Source organism: Periplaneta americana, chromosome 9, assembly GCF_040183065.1.
Source record: "Periplaneta americana isolate PAMFEO1 chromosome 9, P.americana_PAMFEO1_priV1, whole genome shotgun sequence".
In the NCBI taxonomy this organism is placed as follows: Eukaryota; Metazoa; Arthropoda; class Insecta; order Blattodea; family Blattidae; genus Periplaneta; species Periplaneta americana.
This window is the reverse complement of record NC_091125.1, coordinates 71,186,305-71,203,793: the sequence shown is the minus strand read 5'-3', so window position 1 is coordinate 71,203,793 and position 17,489 is coordinate 71,186,305. Positions and strand designations below refer to the sequence as shown.

Here is a 17,489-nt window from a genome sequence, read left to right as displayed (position 1 = left end):
TAGCCTCTTCATGAATTAAGTGATATCAAAACCTCATGATTATATACATTCATCAACCCTGTCACCTTATTATAAGCGACTTATCCTCGCTCGCTGATGTAAGGTGTTTAATGCTTAAGGTGCTATTTGTTATTGGTTGATGACCTATAACTTCACATAGATGAGTTGTTCAGCAATACACTGTTAATGAACATTGAACTTGGAAAAGTGTATTTTCTGGGCAAACCTTTACAATTAGAACAAACCACAATTTTTTCAGTCTTTTGTGTGTCCTGTATAAGGTTTATTGATATCTTTTGTTATTTACACACATATAATATGCTGTAGCCTATAATGTGTGTGTATATAATAAATGCACACGAAGCAGAAGTTGTGGACTTCAGTGAAAAATTGCCTATAAAAGTAAATATGAAAATAATAAATTAACAGATGAGCTGAAGAAATTCAACTCTCCTTTTGTACATTTTCGCTTGTACAAATTAGAAACATAGATTTAATACTATCTCAATTTCGACAGCTAATAGGAATTACAAAATAACCATTATAGAACAACAAGAAGACATTCTAGCTCAGATTTATGAACATTTCAATTCTGGTTGCGTTGGCCTAGAATACTTATTTATTTATTGAAACGAATTTGATATGAGAACAAAAGAAAGTCTAGGGTTTCGCCATGGCATTTGTTTTTATACAAAAATAAAGAATAAAAAAAAAACTGATGGTATATATTTCGGAGCACCAGCATCATGGATACAGTCTGTATGTAGATAATTTAAAATGAATAGGGAAGTAAATAATATTAAAGTGCCGAGAAAATGCGTCACAAATCACAAGATATGACTTAGTATATTTTTTTCCTCATTAGCTCCGTACATAATAATTTTCAGCAACTTAACATTCTAGGTTGTGTTACTCCTCGGAGCTAGATATGATTCCTATGGAATGTTTAACTTTTTATGCTTACATTCCCGATTACGAATAATTAAAATGATGTAGGCTAATTGACTATTGGTGACATATTGGTAATGTTAAAGTTGATGAATGGCAGCGAATTAAAATCCAGAGGACCCGGGTTTGAATTCTTGCAGGAAAGAGTATATTCATCATCTTTGCATAGGGATTACATTTGTGTGTATGCGTATGTGAATTAGTTGTCTAATTCCGTGATACGCTTTTTTCACAGAATGTCACGGGTTGGGTATCTTGCTAGGAAGTTCACCACCGATGCCTCAAAAGTAGGCGAAAGATTCGAGAAAGACGTCTGGCGCTATGGTCGAACGGCATAGCTTTGACTGATATTCAATTTTTAAAAAGTATCACGGGATTAGGAGTATCACGGAAATAGGGAACTTTACCCTAGTGTGCCTTGTCTTTCATTGTTACGTGTTGGCTTGAAGCGGTGCCTTGCGTTATGCTGACTACATAATAATAATAATAATAATAATAATAATAATAATAATAATAATAATAATAATAATAATAATGAAATATTGCCTTTTTTAATATCTAGTTTTGCTTTAAAATCCTCACAGAAGTGTGGATGAAACAATAAAGAATTCAGTCCTTGAAGGTTGCTGCTGCTGCTGCTGATGATGATGATGATGATGATGATGATGATGATGATGATGATGATAGTGATTAGTTTTTTTTTAATTTCGAGCTCATTGGTTTCTGAAGACTCAATAACAATGTTTTCTAATTTCTTAAAGGCGAATAATAACATTGTTGAATTTACGGTTTTTTCTTGAACGCGCTGTTACTTAAATGTATACTTACGCATATGCTCATGTTTTTTTATGGAGTAGGGACCTGAAGGCTATTATCCCAGCCTCTAATGGGTTTATTGTGTTTTATTCCGAATAATCGCTTTCTTGGTAGCTAGATATCGTGACTCAGGTATGCGCTGCCTTCTATCGATTCGTGGCGAAGTGCATCAGCATCGATTAAAAACGCAGTAATCATAGGTTACGAAACGATGGTTAAACATAACCGTGGTTAAAATGTAATTTCTATGCACCATCCATAATCACCGATTACTTAAACATTGTTAGCTGACACCTCATTTAACCAACGTAAAGTCTATGATGATACATTTTTGTATAAAATGACTAAAGGAAAGGACCCAGTCCTCTGCAAAGATAATAGTCAACTTCTAAAAACGACTGCACTTACTCCGTTCTATCTGGAAACGAACGTGTCCTGCATTTTCGCGTTGTATTTGTTTGCTTTTGGACGCTGTTATGTTTGCGAGTTGCATTTCTTTGGTTTTCAATGTTGTTAGATTAAAATCGTACAAAATTGAAAATTGAAATGCAAAAATGAGTCTGAAGTATTGATAGACTTAATTGCTATATTTAAATATATTATATACGAAAAAGATGGAATATTCATAAAGGAAAAGAATGAAGAATATTAGTACGAATATATGTACTGTTCAGGACCCCATTTATACTAGGGAACTGTGCATTATACTAACAATAAGACACATCCATAACCTCTCTTCGTTTAGCCAGTGACGTAGAGAAAGAGATATTCGAATAGTCCCTCTTAAATTACAGAAAATATAGGTTGTATAGAATTGTAATATAAGCAGCCGATCCATATGAGAAATACGACTGTTTCTGTGTTATTTTAAATGACCCATTTGTTGCAGCAGAAATAACACTGTAGATTTTGATAAACGAAATCCCTCCTGAAATTTTCTGTAGCCTAATTCCTCGTAAGAATTCTCTCTTTTCACTAAAGAAAATTCACGCTCACCATCATCTCTATCCAAGTAATTCAAGTACTGTACGATAATAATCGTCTTCGAAATAATCACCTGTGGATCTGGCCGTCATTTTATTTACTTGGCCTACTAATCACTGGTTATCTCCTTTAACCGCTCGAATATGGCCAGTTAGAGATTACCGTGGTTAACCTCCTATTTAAGTCCTAAGTGGATGCACCGTAAAAATGCTTAACCAGGGATTAGGTGGCAATTTTAACCGGTGGTTACACTAACCGACGGTGATGCATATGGGCATCAGTCATATAGACTTAAGGTTCCGGCGAAGTCCTACTACAGTGACCTTTAACTTCCCCCGAAAGCGTATTATGTTCTCCTTAGACTATGCCATGTGTACGCCGGTCACAATACTACATTACGCGGGTACCGATTTGGTTGATGCTATAGTAATGATGATGATAAATATTGAAATGGAGAATCGTGGTGGATGATGGAGTGAAACGGGAGAACCTCGAAAAAAAGCCTTCAGGAACCTTGGGTTTGTCTACCACAAAGGTAACCCCGTTATCATCGGTATTCGGACCCTCATCCGCAGTCAGTGCTCTGCCAATTGAGCTATCAAGGTGGATTATGGTAACGTTTTATTTTACTTCTCATAATACATAATTCGCCGTACCTGACTGGAGTCCATGCTGTTGTGCTAATATCGTCCACGACTTCGAACACTGAATAATCTCGCTTGCTGCGCCGCGACTTCTCAGCGCCCATCTCCTTGCGCAGCAGCTGTAACAAGCGCACTCATTGTTATCTTATTACTTGCTCTGAAAATCACTCTGTAAAAACATGATCTGAATCCATGGAAGATCTTACCTTGGCTAGGGCTACGATGCCTCCCTTGGAGTGTTTGGAGCCTCCTTTGGTTTCCAGTGTGAAACTGAGTTCGATTCCATTGATGTCAGTTTCTCGAATGATGCGAGAAACACTGGAAGCGAATGTGGCGCGACGCTCTCCGGATTTGACCAGTGCTTCTGCAACATCCGTCGATACACGATGTCCTCCTACACGCACGAGCGTTAGCAGCTCTGGGTTACGTAGACGCAGCTCACGGGTTGCCTTCGCCACGTCTGGAAACAGTGCATACTCATCATACCGTATCTTTGACTTAAGTCATGAGCTCATGGCAGCTCTGAACTGTAAACGTAACTTTTCTTCACTGGAACCGGGAGTTTTAATCGCAACTGTAACCATGAAAACCTTGCCCATCTGTATCCAGAACAACCTTCTCGACAATATGTATGAGCATGAATGGCCAACTCGTGCTCACAAAGTGCTAAAAAACCTTGAAAGAGAGAAAGACAGACAGAGCCAGTCGCAGCAGTTACAAGTTGTGTGTAGTTTCGCTGCAAAAGCAGTTCACTGCCACGGTGCGCTCTGGTGGTTCGTGCAGGTGGTCGTGATATCTACTCCATGATATGAATTTCGGAATGACGCATGGTACAATAATTATAGTAATTTTAGACAGACTATACCTAAACACACATAACAAAATTATATTATTTCCTAGCTTTGTAAATTAGTTTAGTACTGGAAACACAAACTGAATGCAACATTTTCAAGATACAACAAACATAGCTGCAACACTTATTTATTATTACACTATTTGTTACACTAATATTTCTTATTATATGTCTTGTTTGAAACATAGAATGCGAGAATTTACAAGTCTTTATACATTAAAGAGCATTCCTATGTTCTCAGAAAGGTAATAGTCTGTATTCGCGAACAATCATAAATTCAAGGAAGTATTTTTTACTTGTCACGGCAGATGAAATAAACCTACTTCTTAGCTCTTTCTGTACATTGAGAGCTTTTACACTTCTTTCTTGTATTAAACTCTGCCTCAAGCACATATATGTGGAAGCAAAGAGTAGGCCTATATTTGGAAATTCTGACTTAGGCAGCATTCCGAACAGTTCGATTCCTGATTTCGCTGGAATTTGAGTGACGTGCTGTTCTGTAGATTTATCAATTCATGCTATAAACTTTCAGGATTTTCTATCGGCTGTAAGCCAAAACGATTTCAGAAAAATCTCGATTCCTTGTCAATTGTCACTGTTTCGCCAAACTTACCAGTAATTCTGCTGTAGGTCTTGAAGTAAGGTCTTATATTTGATAATACGATTTTCTTATCACTATTCAAGATTGTTTATAGTCAAAGAAGGTGAAGTTGTCTATGTTCTACATGATACTGCCACATTTCAAATTTATTCATAAATGCTCTTAGTCGATCATATGTCGTGCAATTCTGTAACTCGCACGCACAACGTGCTAACGATATTTGATATCTCATTTTTACCTTTAACATTTCTAAAGCAGATCTGGACAGTAGCCTATTTCTTTACTAAAACCTTCACTGTGTTTAGGCCTATTTGTAACATAAAATGTCATGCGTAAGAAAGTGTAATAGAGCATAATACAAGCTTTACCTCCCTTCTTAATAAAAAAAAATCTTTCTCTTTCGACTCATCACTAAAGGGAAATGATCCGGGGATTATATATTTGTTTCACTTAAAATGAGCCGCCGCTTATTGCAGGTGCGAGCAAACTTGTGTCTTACAAGAACCGCATACAGACACTGCAGCTAGTACGGGTCCGTTCTACCTGCACTAAGGTTGTGTTGACACTTTGAGAGCACGAGTTGCCCACCAATGTGTATGAGTAACTTCTCCAATTATGTCTATAATAAGCCTTTCAAGCTGTAACCACGACAGCCCTTCCAAATTATATCCACGTTCTGAATATTGTATCTACGACAGCGTCCACACCCATTAACGCATCTGGCCGCGAAACCAGGAGGCTCGGGTTTGATTCCGGTCGGGGCAAGTTAGCTGGTTGAGGTTTTTCCGGGGTTTTACGTCAACCCAATATGAGCAAATGCTGGGTAACTATCGGTGCTGAATCCCGGACTCATTTCACAGGCATTATCACCTTCATCTCATTCAGACGCTAAATAACCTAAGATGTTGATTAAGCGTTGTAAAATAACCTACCAAAAAAAAAGACAGCCCACTCAAACTGTAGCCATTCATCCCTCCGCAAACTGTAGCTTTGAAAATCATTCTTAATAGCATCTAAGCCTACTAAGGCTATAATTTTATTATCACAACGCCTCTTAACTTCCAATCATCAAATCGTTACTAACTCTAGCCTTTTTTAAATCACAACAAATATTTCAATCTAAGAACCCCGTGTCTGATGTGTTTACCAAAATTCACCGGGCTGTAAGACATAATTATGTTGTGTATGATTACTGATTGCTGATTAGGGAGTGGAGTGTGCCTGTCCAACTGGGTTATCCCGCGATGATGTGTGAGCCGGTTACACAACTGAGACGAAGAGAAATCCGGTCCTAACGACGTCGCTCATTATCGTGGTCAAGAACAGGTCCAGCGCGGAAATGTCATCCGACCCGTTTGATGATCTCCCACGTAACGTAAAAGATCTGGGTGATTAGGCTCTGTGCACCCAGGAGTGGCCAAAGTTGTTTCAACTCAGACCATATCCTACTTTGATTAACGTTACGGTCATTGGGTGTCTACCATTGCCTATAGTTCCATACTCCTGGTTTATGCACCTGATGTCGAAATGTAGTTCAAATCTAAACTCGGGTTTGGACAGGCTGAGAGCCAAATTGCTCTGGTGTAAAGGTCAGATGCCAAGAATTGCGACATGTTGCGTTCGGTTCCTCGTGAGTGGTCAGACGACCCAGTGCGGGCCACGCCTCGGAGTCGCGCCTTCGAACCTGATGGCGGACATTCTACCGACACCCAGGACAGGAAACGAAGGAGGGCCAGTTTGGACTGCTACTCGGTGGTGCAACGGTGGAATGAGATTGCCACACGGAGTGCAACTACCTCAGCCGTCCTGTCCACTCGAATATCCGGGAGTGGAGTATTCATCTCACCTCTATCACTGTAGTCACGCTACGAAAGCGACAGTAATAATCTAAAATGTACGCAAAAACTGCTGAAATGAAACGCACGTGGAGCACCAAAACAAAAAACCGTACCACTAATTAATGGTTCAACTGGAAATGTATTGTTCACTCTATGAAACAGAGAATCGCAGAGACAGCAGAAAATGTCTATATGAATTGAATGGTTGTTGTTGATGTAGGGGCCTACTGCAGTAGGAATAATCAATAAATATGTTTTTATAAATGATCCTTACGATTAAAAGCAATGTTTGCTGTATATACGTGGACATAATGTATTACTTATTAATAGGTAAAGTACAGTAATAATAATAATAATAATTGTTATTATTATTTTAAAATTCATTAAAATATTTTCTGCGAAATGCTTTTCAGACCTTTAATCAAACTAGACATACACAATATTACCTAAGCATGACACAAGATCACCGCATGAGACCAGGGGTTGTCACTGCTAGTAATTTTGTAGGCTTACTACATCTAGAACTTTTTGGAGTGTTATAGTTTGTTGGTACTTTTAATGAAAATCTAGTACCGAGATTATATACGTAGTAAATAATATGAATGTTTTCGAAGATGACAGTTTTTATAATAACTAACAATAAAATGTATAAAGTAGGTTATATTTGGACATGATTATTTTCCTCTCTCTTATTATGTGTTAATTCAAAAGCAGTTTGCATTAAGATTTGTTTCTGCTATTACATGAATCTGGAATACTCGTGGATAGGTTGGTGGTTCTTTGCGAGTGCGTATGTTGGGGAAACCACTTTTACGCTATACCTAGCGAATACCGTAAACGTAAATTAATGGCGTGTCTTTGTGCTGTCTATGGTTTTGTGATTGAATAACTTCACGCATTTCGTCCTGAGTAGGTAGAGTGGGTAATGACTAATGACTATTGTGTAGGTTTAAAAAAATTATTTTCATAATAGATTTGTTGTTGTTTAGTCAACTGTCCGAATACAGGTCTGAACCTCACAATTGACACCAAAATGGCACCACTTATGAGGCAACTATATCAAATGATATTGGGGTAGGGTAGCCAGTTCCTTTCCCCCCTCCTTTGCATGCATCGCCGATTATCTATATATTACACTAATCTGACTTCAGATGCATATAAACAATTGTTCTTCCTCTGACACATATCAAGTGAAATGTACTGCCTGATAGTAGATGTATATATCAGCCAGAACTTCAGTCAGAGGTTAATGGATTTATAAAGGTAGCAATATCGTGTGTATTTGATAGTACCTTAATAAAAACCCTTAGCAGAAGCTTTTAAAGTTTTGTTTTGCACTAGCCGTTTTATATAGGAAACTCGGGAGTTACCTATACCATCTCCAGACACTGAAGCTCAAGGAAGTAACAATATGTTCTAGATTTAGTCTTTGATAGCAGTCATAACGATTATAATTGAGACAACTAATATGAATGCTTGTTTCACATAGGCATTTCAACACGTCAGAGTATTGTATGAAATGTTTTCTACTTTGTAAGCAATTAACAACTTCGTGTAATTTAAATAAATAAAACTAAAATACAGAATAAAATAATAAATCTAGTACCGGTACCTTTTTTTAAAGATCTAATACAATTTTTAGACAAAAATGTAGTACCTTGTCTTTTCCCTCGTGAAAACCCCGAGCACAAGGAAGAACACTTCAAGTTAAAGGGAAATAAAACTTCACTGTCTGTCGACAACCGAAACCGCACCGCTGAAATCGTAGTCAGATTAGCTACCATTTGAGTCCTGGTTTTGGAATACAGAAGCATAGAGGTACTTATCGGCTGAACACCGAGCATCCTTATGCACAGCAGTCAGAAGATTCTTTCTTGCATCCATGATGAAATTAGTTGCGTATCGAATGTACTGGCCACCAATGCCTGCCCCAACATCCACCACACTACGCATTCCTCTCCAGCTTTCAAATTCGTATACCACACCTCTGGTAGTTATCTGCCGTTCCATATGAGTCGTCATATCCTCGTCAGGAAGTGAGATCCTGTGGGGGCTTCGGTGTCTCTATATCCATGAGTTGTTTAGAACTCACCACCACTTTCATCTACCAATCTTTGAACAAACCGCTGAGGAGCTTCCATTTTGACGAATGGTTGATTCGACGTCAGCAGCACAAGAGAATACTCTATTTTTAGAAAAGGAGATGATTATGAAAGGAGAATTATTATGGAGAGCATTGGTGTAATGAAGAGGGAAAATCTGGAGAACCCGAGAAAAACCCTCTCTACCCTGCTTTATCCACTACAAATACAACTCCACCATCACCGAGATGTGAATTCGAATAGGTCTACGCTGTCATCGTAAACCAACGCTCTGTCAACTGAACTACTAAGGTGGCTTTCAGTTATGTTAAAGAACATTATTATTATTATTATTATTATTATTATTATTATTATTATTTTATGGAATGAAGCTCTCCTGTTTCATTTTCTTGTTTTAGCAGAAGACCCATTCCACTCCAAATGAACAAGATTTGACATTGCTAACTCCGATTCTTTTTAAACATTTTCGGACATGTTTAACACTAAAATAAATTTAACCCGTGTATATTTATATTTTCTCTATAAAAATAAATATTTCCGCAGATATTAAATTACGAATTTTTTTTCGAAAAATCGCGTGCACTACTTTCTTCGATCAAACTATCTCCGGTTATATATTTATATATATTATTTAGTCTTGGGCTCAGATGAAAGGTAAAAATATATTTACATATTGTTATGGCGATTTATATGCAATAAAAGTAAGAAATATGATCTAGGGCCTTGTTCCACAAGCATGCATACTTCCTAATTTCTTCAATTAACTGCTCATATTCACCATATGTATCCGTTTATTCAAGTGAAAATACGTAAAAAACACAAGTTACGGAGATGATTGTTGCAACCTGAATGCGAGTTCTGCACTTGGCGTGAAAGAAACCTGTCCAATGGTCTCCTGCACATGCCCGTACTCGGCGACGTTTTGAAAATATTACCCTCGACGTAACAAAGATAATGAAATTGCGTACGTCGGGTTCGCAGCTCTGCGTGGCCAATCCAACTGTGGATAAAGAGAGCTATATTTTACAAACGTTGCGAACATCGCGCTCTGTGTGACTTCGGCATAAAGGTAGGCCCTCACTTACCGAGACGGATTCGTTCGGCGCGTTCGAATTTTTATTATTTACTTATTTTTATTATTCTGGCCAGAGAATTCTAAACGGATTTACATACGGACCAAGATCGAAATAAAGAATGTCATGAAAATTATATCGATTGCAAGGCCTCCAATCGCGGTAATATTGAAAGTATAAATTAAAAGTATGAAGCGAAGCTTATTTTGTTAGTTCAACAGTGTGAAGAGCTTTACAATTTATCAAATTAGAAGTATAGCCATAGATGAATAAATAATCATCCATGATTACGCTCTGCAGAAAGAATATACGGTATGAAATTGGAAAAATATTGAATTAACCAGGTATGTTTTTTATAGTTTAAGTTACAGAGCTATTCCTTTTATTTCGAGGCTCAGTTCAGAACACTGCAATTAAATAATGCGCTCTAGCGGTAAAGTAGAACACTATTTGATGATTCATTTTATTCGGAAATGCGAACAAATGAGTAATACTATAATAAAATTCCGAACGCGCCGAACAAATTTTTTCCGGTAAGTGAGCGCCTACCTTTACTCTCACTCTCTGCTCAACGTCACACCTGTCGATCGGGATGGTCTTGCTGGAACTATATTTAAACATAGACCACATGGAGACTAGTAACCATGCGCTGAAGCATCGCATTCCCAAGTCTCTGTTCTCACGATCTTGCGTGTGTGGCATCACGTGACCGCTACTGAGTCGTCGGTTTCGTTCAAATTAGCACTAATTGCTGCTCCGCGCTTTAATGAGTTGCTTTAATTGCGCGATCGCTCTTTGTTTTTCCTCGTTCCTTGATTTGCTGTGAATGAGACGAAACAGACGACTATCGTCACGCATCTTATTGGTCAATTCTCCTTGGAAATGAGGTTCGCATTTCCACCTACAATCAGTTGATACGTCATACAGCGTTACCTCATTTTGTGCCTGAATGAATTATGTCAATTTTTGTATTAGTCGTAGGATATAAATATTTACCTATCTCAACGACTATTCTATATTTAATGGAGACGCATTGCGTAATCTCATATCTCTACCTTGTCACTCATTGTACTCTAAATAAATTGTGTTTCTAGTTATTCCTCTATGCCGAACGCGGATATTATTGTTTGTAGCCGCTTTTGCAGAATACATTATCTGTAATATCCATGTCAAGAACTAAGCAACTCGTCTCAATTAGGCTACAAGTAGGTGTATAATTTCGAGGAAAAATTGTTCCGGGGCCGGGTATCGAACCCGGGACCTTTGGTTAAACGTAACAACGCTCTACCAACTGAGCTACCCGGGAACTCTACCAGACACCGATCCAATTTTTCCCTCTATATCCACAGACTTCAAAGTGGGCTGACAACCGTCAAGCAACCAACATTGTGTGCACACTAACCCTGTGTGACTTAAATTGTGGTTTTCTGTTAACGAACAGTGACGTGTACTGTATTATGCAAATCAAGCTTTCAGGTATAACTCCCTGTAAAGTTAATTAACTTTACAGGGAGTTATACCTGAAAGCTTGATTTGTACAAGTAGATGTGTTGAGCGTACACTGTCTGATAAAAATAACAGGAAATTGTTACTTATTGTGATTCTTATCTGAAAATTTGACTGATGCCTGTTCCGGATTTCCAGGTCTAGAGCCTGTGTGTGGCATAAATTGCATCACTGTACAGAAGAGAAAAAATAAGCTTGCAAAAATATTCGGATCTTCTCAAATTCGGCAGATCTAGCATTAGATTGAAAGAACTGCTCACGGAATTCTGTGATTTCAGGAAGCAATTTCTTTAAGCAAATAATGTAGGATTCTTCCGTAGATCGCGCTGTTTGTTCGGATAGACACTCGCTCGCATTGCAAAGTATCACTAAAATTTCTAAACCTTAAATGAATTGAAATGGAAACTATTCATACCACTCAGTCAAATATTTCCAAGTTTCATTGACAGAATGTGAATTGGGACGCAATATACCTTCAAAGACAATAAAGTATTAATTATCTGAAAGAAGATCGTCATTTCAAAATTTTATTTCATTTCGGACATTATAGGTCCCTTCACTCTTATGCTTCGTAATTCAATGGTTTTCCCTTTTAATGGTAAAGGAGCACTTTGGCAGCGCCCAGTAATTGTTTTAATATAAAAATTGTCTATCACACTCACAGTAATAAAATGCAGTAAATATTACATTTTGAAAGCATGTGTTCGAGACAATCCTATTTCTCGCTTATAAAGCGCGTTTCATTCGGTCGTTTCAAGAATATATCGAGACTTCACTGTTATAAACATTCTGTCTTCGATCTTTTATTGCATATCAGATTCTTGTCATCAGTAGAGTAGGCGATTCCTCACTAGTGTTCAACGAGAACACAGGACTCTGTTCATAGTTCACACTGATCTCGTTAAGCAAGTTGCACCAATCTGCCTCTTGACGTAGTAACGTGTGACTCAGCTTTCAACAGGTAGAGAGATTATTCAGTATGCTATGGAATGGAACACTTTATGGTATTTTGCAAACTAGTTTTTGGTCTTTTTTAGTTTGTTATGTCAAATTGGATTTTGTAAATAGCTTTTCCTTTATAGTTGATACCCGCGTACACATTTTCAATAAGACTTTATGCATGATGTGGAAATTTGTCTTTTAAAACAACACAGTACATAAAATAGACAATGGACAAATAATGCTGTCAGCGGTACTCGAACTCTCAACCATAACTTCAGTCTTTAAAGCTGCATCTTTACGTCACAATAATACGTATATTTCTCGCTTTCAAGTGATTCTGACGTCACTGGTGAGCTAGGCGGGGCACGGCAAGATTTGTCTCTTGTTTTGAAATATAGTTCAGGTTATTCTCGCCAGAGGACTTGCTGTGAATAACTGTAATGGAGATGTGGTCCGACGGAGCAATTTACCTGCTGATGGATGTGGCCCCCCGTGGAGACGCAGTGCTGCCATCTTGTTGAGTGGAGCTGGGTCGTAACTCACTGCTTGCAATAAGCATAACCGCGCTCCCATTTCTTCCAAACGGCGCAAAACTCTGTGGAAGTTGTATATAATTCGACACGCCCTCTTTTGAAAATTACTAGACCTCTAGACCGATTCGACTTTCTCGACGAGAATTTTGATTTGTGCTCTGCTATTCGTCTGAAATGTAGGCCTACGAAGAATGTCTGAAAGTGTTAATGTTTAAGCTGGTGTTAGAAAGGAAAGAAACTTATCATTACGGCCATTGGTTTACAGGCGTGTGTGTTTGAAAGATCGCCAAACAGTTCCTATAAATTTAATAGCTGAGTTTAAAAGTAGTAACTTGTTAGAAATGCAGCCTCTATTGCAGTCATGTCAGTATTTGCTCGCTATGAGTAAGTCACCCGCCATGTGCATAGTCCAGCGCGCGGGAACGATACTCTTTCCCATTTACACCGCAAGAGAGGTGGCAGGGGTGGATAAGTATATTGTTAGTACGAAAGATACGATTTTTTGTTTGACTAGTGGTAATAAGAATCTATAGAACTTTATGTATGTATTATTTTTGATTATTATATTTTAATATGTAAACTATAGATCCCCTAATTTATTTTGTTAGGATCATGGGAAGAATTAATTAACTCTGTTATATTTATACTTTATCTATGAGAAGCTGATCCATTTTTGTTGATTATAAGATTAAATTACTATAGGGATAATAGTGTAATTATTAATACTATTAATTGGTACGTAAATCGCAAGTTCTCAACCGACTTCTTTTACACTCAATTTATGACCGGCCATGGAAAATTCGGTTCCTACTTTGAAAGATTTAGGATCAAAAGTGCAGAAGAATCTCTGTGCATATGCAAAGAGAATCAGACTGTTGAACATTTGATTTTTCACTGTCCAGTGTTCGAAAGGAAAATACACTTTTTAAGATATCATATCTCGGACTGCAATTTAAATTACTCCACACCCCTTTACCATTTTCTTAAAAAAAATGTTGTTACAAACAATTCACAGAGTTTATACACCACATCCACGCAAGACTGTAGCTATTAATTGTATATACATTAATGATGTTATAAAATCCTAATGCACTATGTAAAACAAGGTGTCTATCTTTGGGATATAATAATAGTAATAACAACAATAACTATGTTTGTATTATAGATTTTACTATTGTTGAGTATTTGATGACAGGTATATAGTTTGTAACCATAAGTAATTTTGTTTTTATTTTTTTTTTACTATCGCAAACCAACTATATAATAGGTGTTTTATTTGTAACTACGCCAATTCTGTGCATTATCTAATTAATATTGCTTAAAATTATGTATAAAATCACAAATTAATGTAATAATCTTGCAATTTCTCTACACCTTCGATTATAATTTCTAATTTTATTTCATTTTGTTTTAACTGAAAGTAATTATTGCATAACGTATTTAGTATTGTTTACTGTCTCTTAATTAGTGTATTTATATTGTAACTATGATTCACACCTACTATTAATTCTTTAAAATTGTGTATTATCACTACATAATGTATTTCACATGTAACAAACTACAACCCTAATATATCAAAGGTAAAATACGGTTTCAATATTTGGATAACAATAATAATAATAGTTCTGGAATCAGCAGTAGCTATTATTCATTCTTATCATGGAGATTGGTTTGCCATGTTATAATATTTAATACATCATTGTTGTCATAGCAACCTCTTTGTTCATAGGCCATGATATCAAACTACCCATAATTACAAACCTAATGTTATTTCTTTATTAATTGTTTTATAATGCTGTCGTACAAAAAATAACGTATAAAACACATTTACAATATTATAGTTATTGCACTCGTCAAAATGAGGAAACTCGCTTCACTCGTTCCGTAAAAATTGATTCGTGCCATAATGTATAACATTATGAACTTGTTTTATAATACACTGTTTAAAAATATTCTCTTGAATTTAAATTTTAAATGCCTAATTTTTTAAGACAAACAAATCTATTGTGCTTTAGTTTTAAAAGCTAAAAATTTGTAGACCTACACAGTAAATCACAATTGTAGGAAATCAGCGTGCGCGATGCGTACAAAACAAGCTTTTAACCATATGTCTTCAATCAGAACTGATTGATGTCAGTGCCAATTATTTGAAAATAGGTTAATGCATACTAACAATTCTGTATATTTGATGCAGTAATCTGTTTGGCGCTTCGTAACGAGGAGGGTATAGATGCCATTAACACTGTGTGGGTGGCTGCTTGCAGTCAGAAATGAAGTTTTCATGCTTAATTGAATTTAATTTCCTTTACTCATGAGACTAAAAGCAAATGAAGCAAATCTTCATATTATTTCAAACCTAACAGTAACAACCATCACTCTAGTCGCATTCGAAGTGCTTCGTTGTACAGCTGTCAAAAGAAAAAGTGGCCGCTCTCCTGAAACAAAGTTCCCTTCGGGTATCTTCGCTATAATTCGGAGACAGGCGATTTACATGTTGTTGGACCACGTTGCCTGATATCTACAGTTATAATTGAAGTATACTGTGTGTTATTCGATAGCATAATGGTAGCGTTCAGGCCTCTTATTCATGAGGTCCTGCTTTCGACTACAACCTCGTGCTTTTTATGTCCTTTTTTGTTCTGTTTTTGAGAGAGACAAACTAGACATAATGGCTCCTTTCTCTTTTATGATTATTTTAGTAATTAACATCAAGTTCATTAATATATTATGCCATGACTTTATCATTATCATTATGATATTGTGGCTGCAAATGGAAAGAAAAAAGATTTTATTCTCAATAAAATATCTTTCGTGGCATAAACATAACAAATTTACTGGCGTCGGCCTTAAAACATTCAAACAATTAAGCGTTAAAAAAACAAAACAAAATGCCACAATTCAATATTTAGTCTATCTTCCTCTTATCTCGATCATCTTCCAGTCGAGTGGGCATGGAATTGACTAGTCTTTGCAAATAGCGACTGTTCTTAGACACGATATTCCAGGCATTCTGAACATACACACATAAATGTTCTGTCCATGGGCAGGTCTTTCATTGCAAACACAGCAATCTCCAATCTTTCCTATTTTCTGCCTTCCTCTTAGTCTCCGCATATGATCCACATATCCTAATGTCTTCTATTATTCTTTTCAACCAGAGACCCAACCAATTCCTTTTTCTCTTTCTAATCAGTTTCAGCATCATTCTTTCTTCACTCACTTTTTCAAACACAATTTTATTTCTTATTCTGTCTGTCCACTTCACACACACCGTTCTTTTCCACATCCACATTTCAAATGCTTCAATTCGTTTCTCTTCATTTCGTCGTAATGTCCATGTTCTTTCCCCATACAATTCCACACTCCACACAAAGCACTTCACTAGTCTCTTCCTTAGTTCTTTTTCCAGAGGTCCGCAGAAGATCCTTCTTCTTCTATTAAAAGCTTCCTTTGTTCAAGTTTGCAGTTTTCTTGGGAAGGATAGGCCTAAATGCGGTAACATCCCGTTGCTTTCCGCACACCACTATCTCTTTCGCATCTTATTAAATTCCAGGGGGCCCAAGCATGGAGATGAGGAGAGTGGATTTGACTAATTGGGCCCTCCGGACTTCACCTAAAGTCACGGCAAGGGTTAAATATTAATTCTATCAGGATGTTTGACCCGGTCAGAGACCGGGAAATCTCAATTAGCCTTTGCCCGCCGCATCCTGGACTAACTTCTACGAATCATCAGAAAATCTTAGAGTGTGATTGGGCCAATTTTTCCGAAAATGTTTCCACACTTTTGCTCTCGTAGCTCAGCGGACGAACGTCGGAATTTAGATGTCAACGTCTCAGGTTCAATTCCTCGTTACTCCTTTTCATTTTATTGTGGTTCAAGATAGTATAATGTAATAATACAAAAATAAAAACTAATACCCGTATTATGCAACTGGATTTTTCCAAACCTAATATTAAATTTATGTTATTTATATCGCTAAAGAACGATTACAATATAAATAACTTGAATATTATTTATACAGTATCACTAAAGAACGATAACAGAATATAAATGATAAATATCGGTTTGTTTAATTAATATATTGCGAAAGAACAATAACAATATAAATAACTTGAATATTGTTTTATAATGCTAATGAAGGAAAACAGAATATAAATGATAACTTGAATATTATTTAAATCGCTAAAGAATGATAACAATATAAAAAACGTGAATATTATTCATATCGGAATTTCACAGATTTATTACAGATGTATTTAAGAAATTGTAGAAGAATAGTAATTAGTAACAGTGTCCTATTTATTCTTCTTGGAGCCAAATTTGTAACTTTTAAAAGTGTGGTTACTATGTTGAAGTGTATGTGTTGTAACGGATGCTTGATTTGTTATGTATGTGAGTCAGTTATGGGATGCTTGTTGTCGTCGCAATGTCGTAATTATAGTTTGATTGTGTTTGTGTGACTATTGTGTATTAATTTATGATGTATGGTACGGAACTCTGCATATTTGTGTTATAGAAGTGTTACGTATGTGTGTTGTTAATGTTTTTGTATGTTTCAAATTGATACCTGATATTTGTTTTGCAATCGCAATGCCTAATTTACGGATTGTTTATGTTTTGTTTACACTGCGTAAGCTAATTTAATTTC

At 36.6% G+C, this 17,489-nt stretch overlaps 1 protein-coding gene across 2 annotated transcripts in view; it reads right to left on the bottom strand.

The window, feature by feature from the left end:
* Window positions 1-17,489, bottom strand: part of LOC138706062 (mucin-17-like) — a 286,190-nt gene that overhangs the window by 21,130 nt on the left and 247,571 nt on the right. For both annotated transcript variants that reach the window (XM_069834977.1, XM_069834976.1), the window contains exons 4-5: window positions 3,599-3,852; window positions 3,405-3,511 (exon numbers count right to left, since the gene is read on the bottom strand). In XM_069834977.1, coding sequence (XP_069691078.1) covers window positions 3,405-3,511; window positions 3,599-3,852 — 361 coding nt within the window. The remainder of the gene's footprint in view (window positions 1-3,404; window positions 3,512-3,598; window positions 3,853-17,489) is intronic.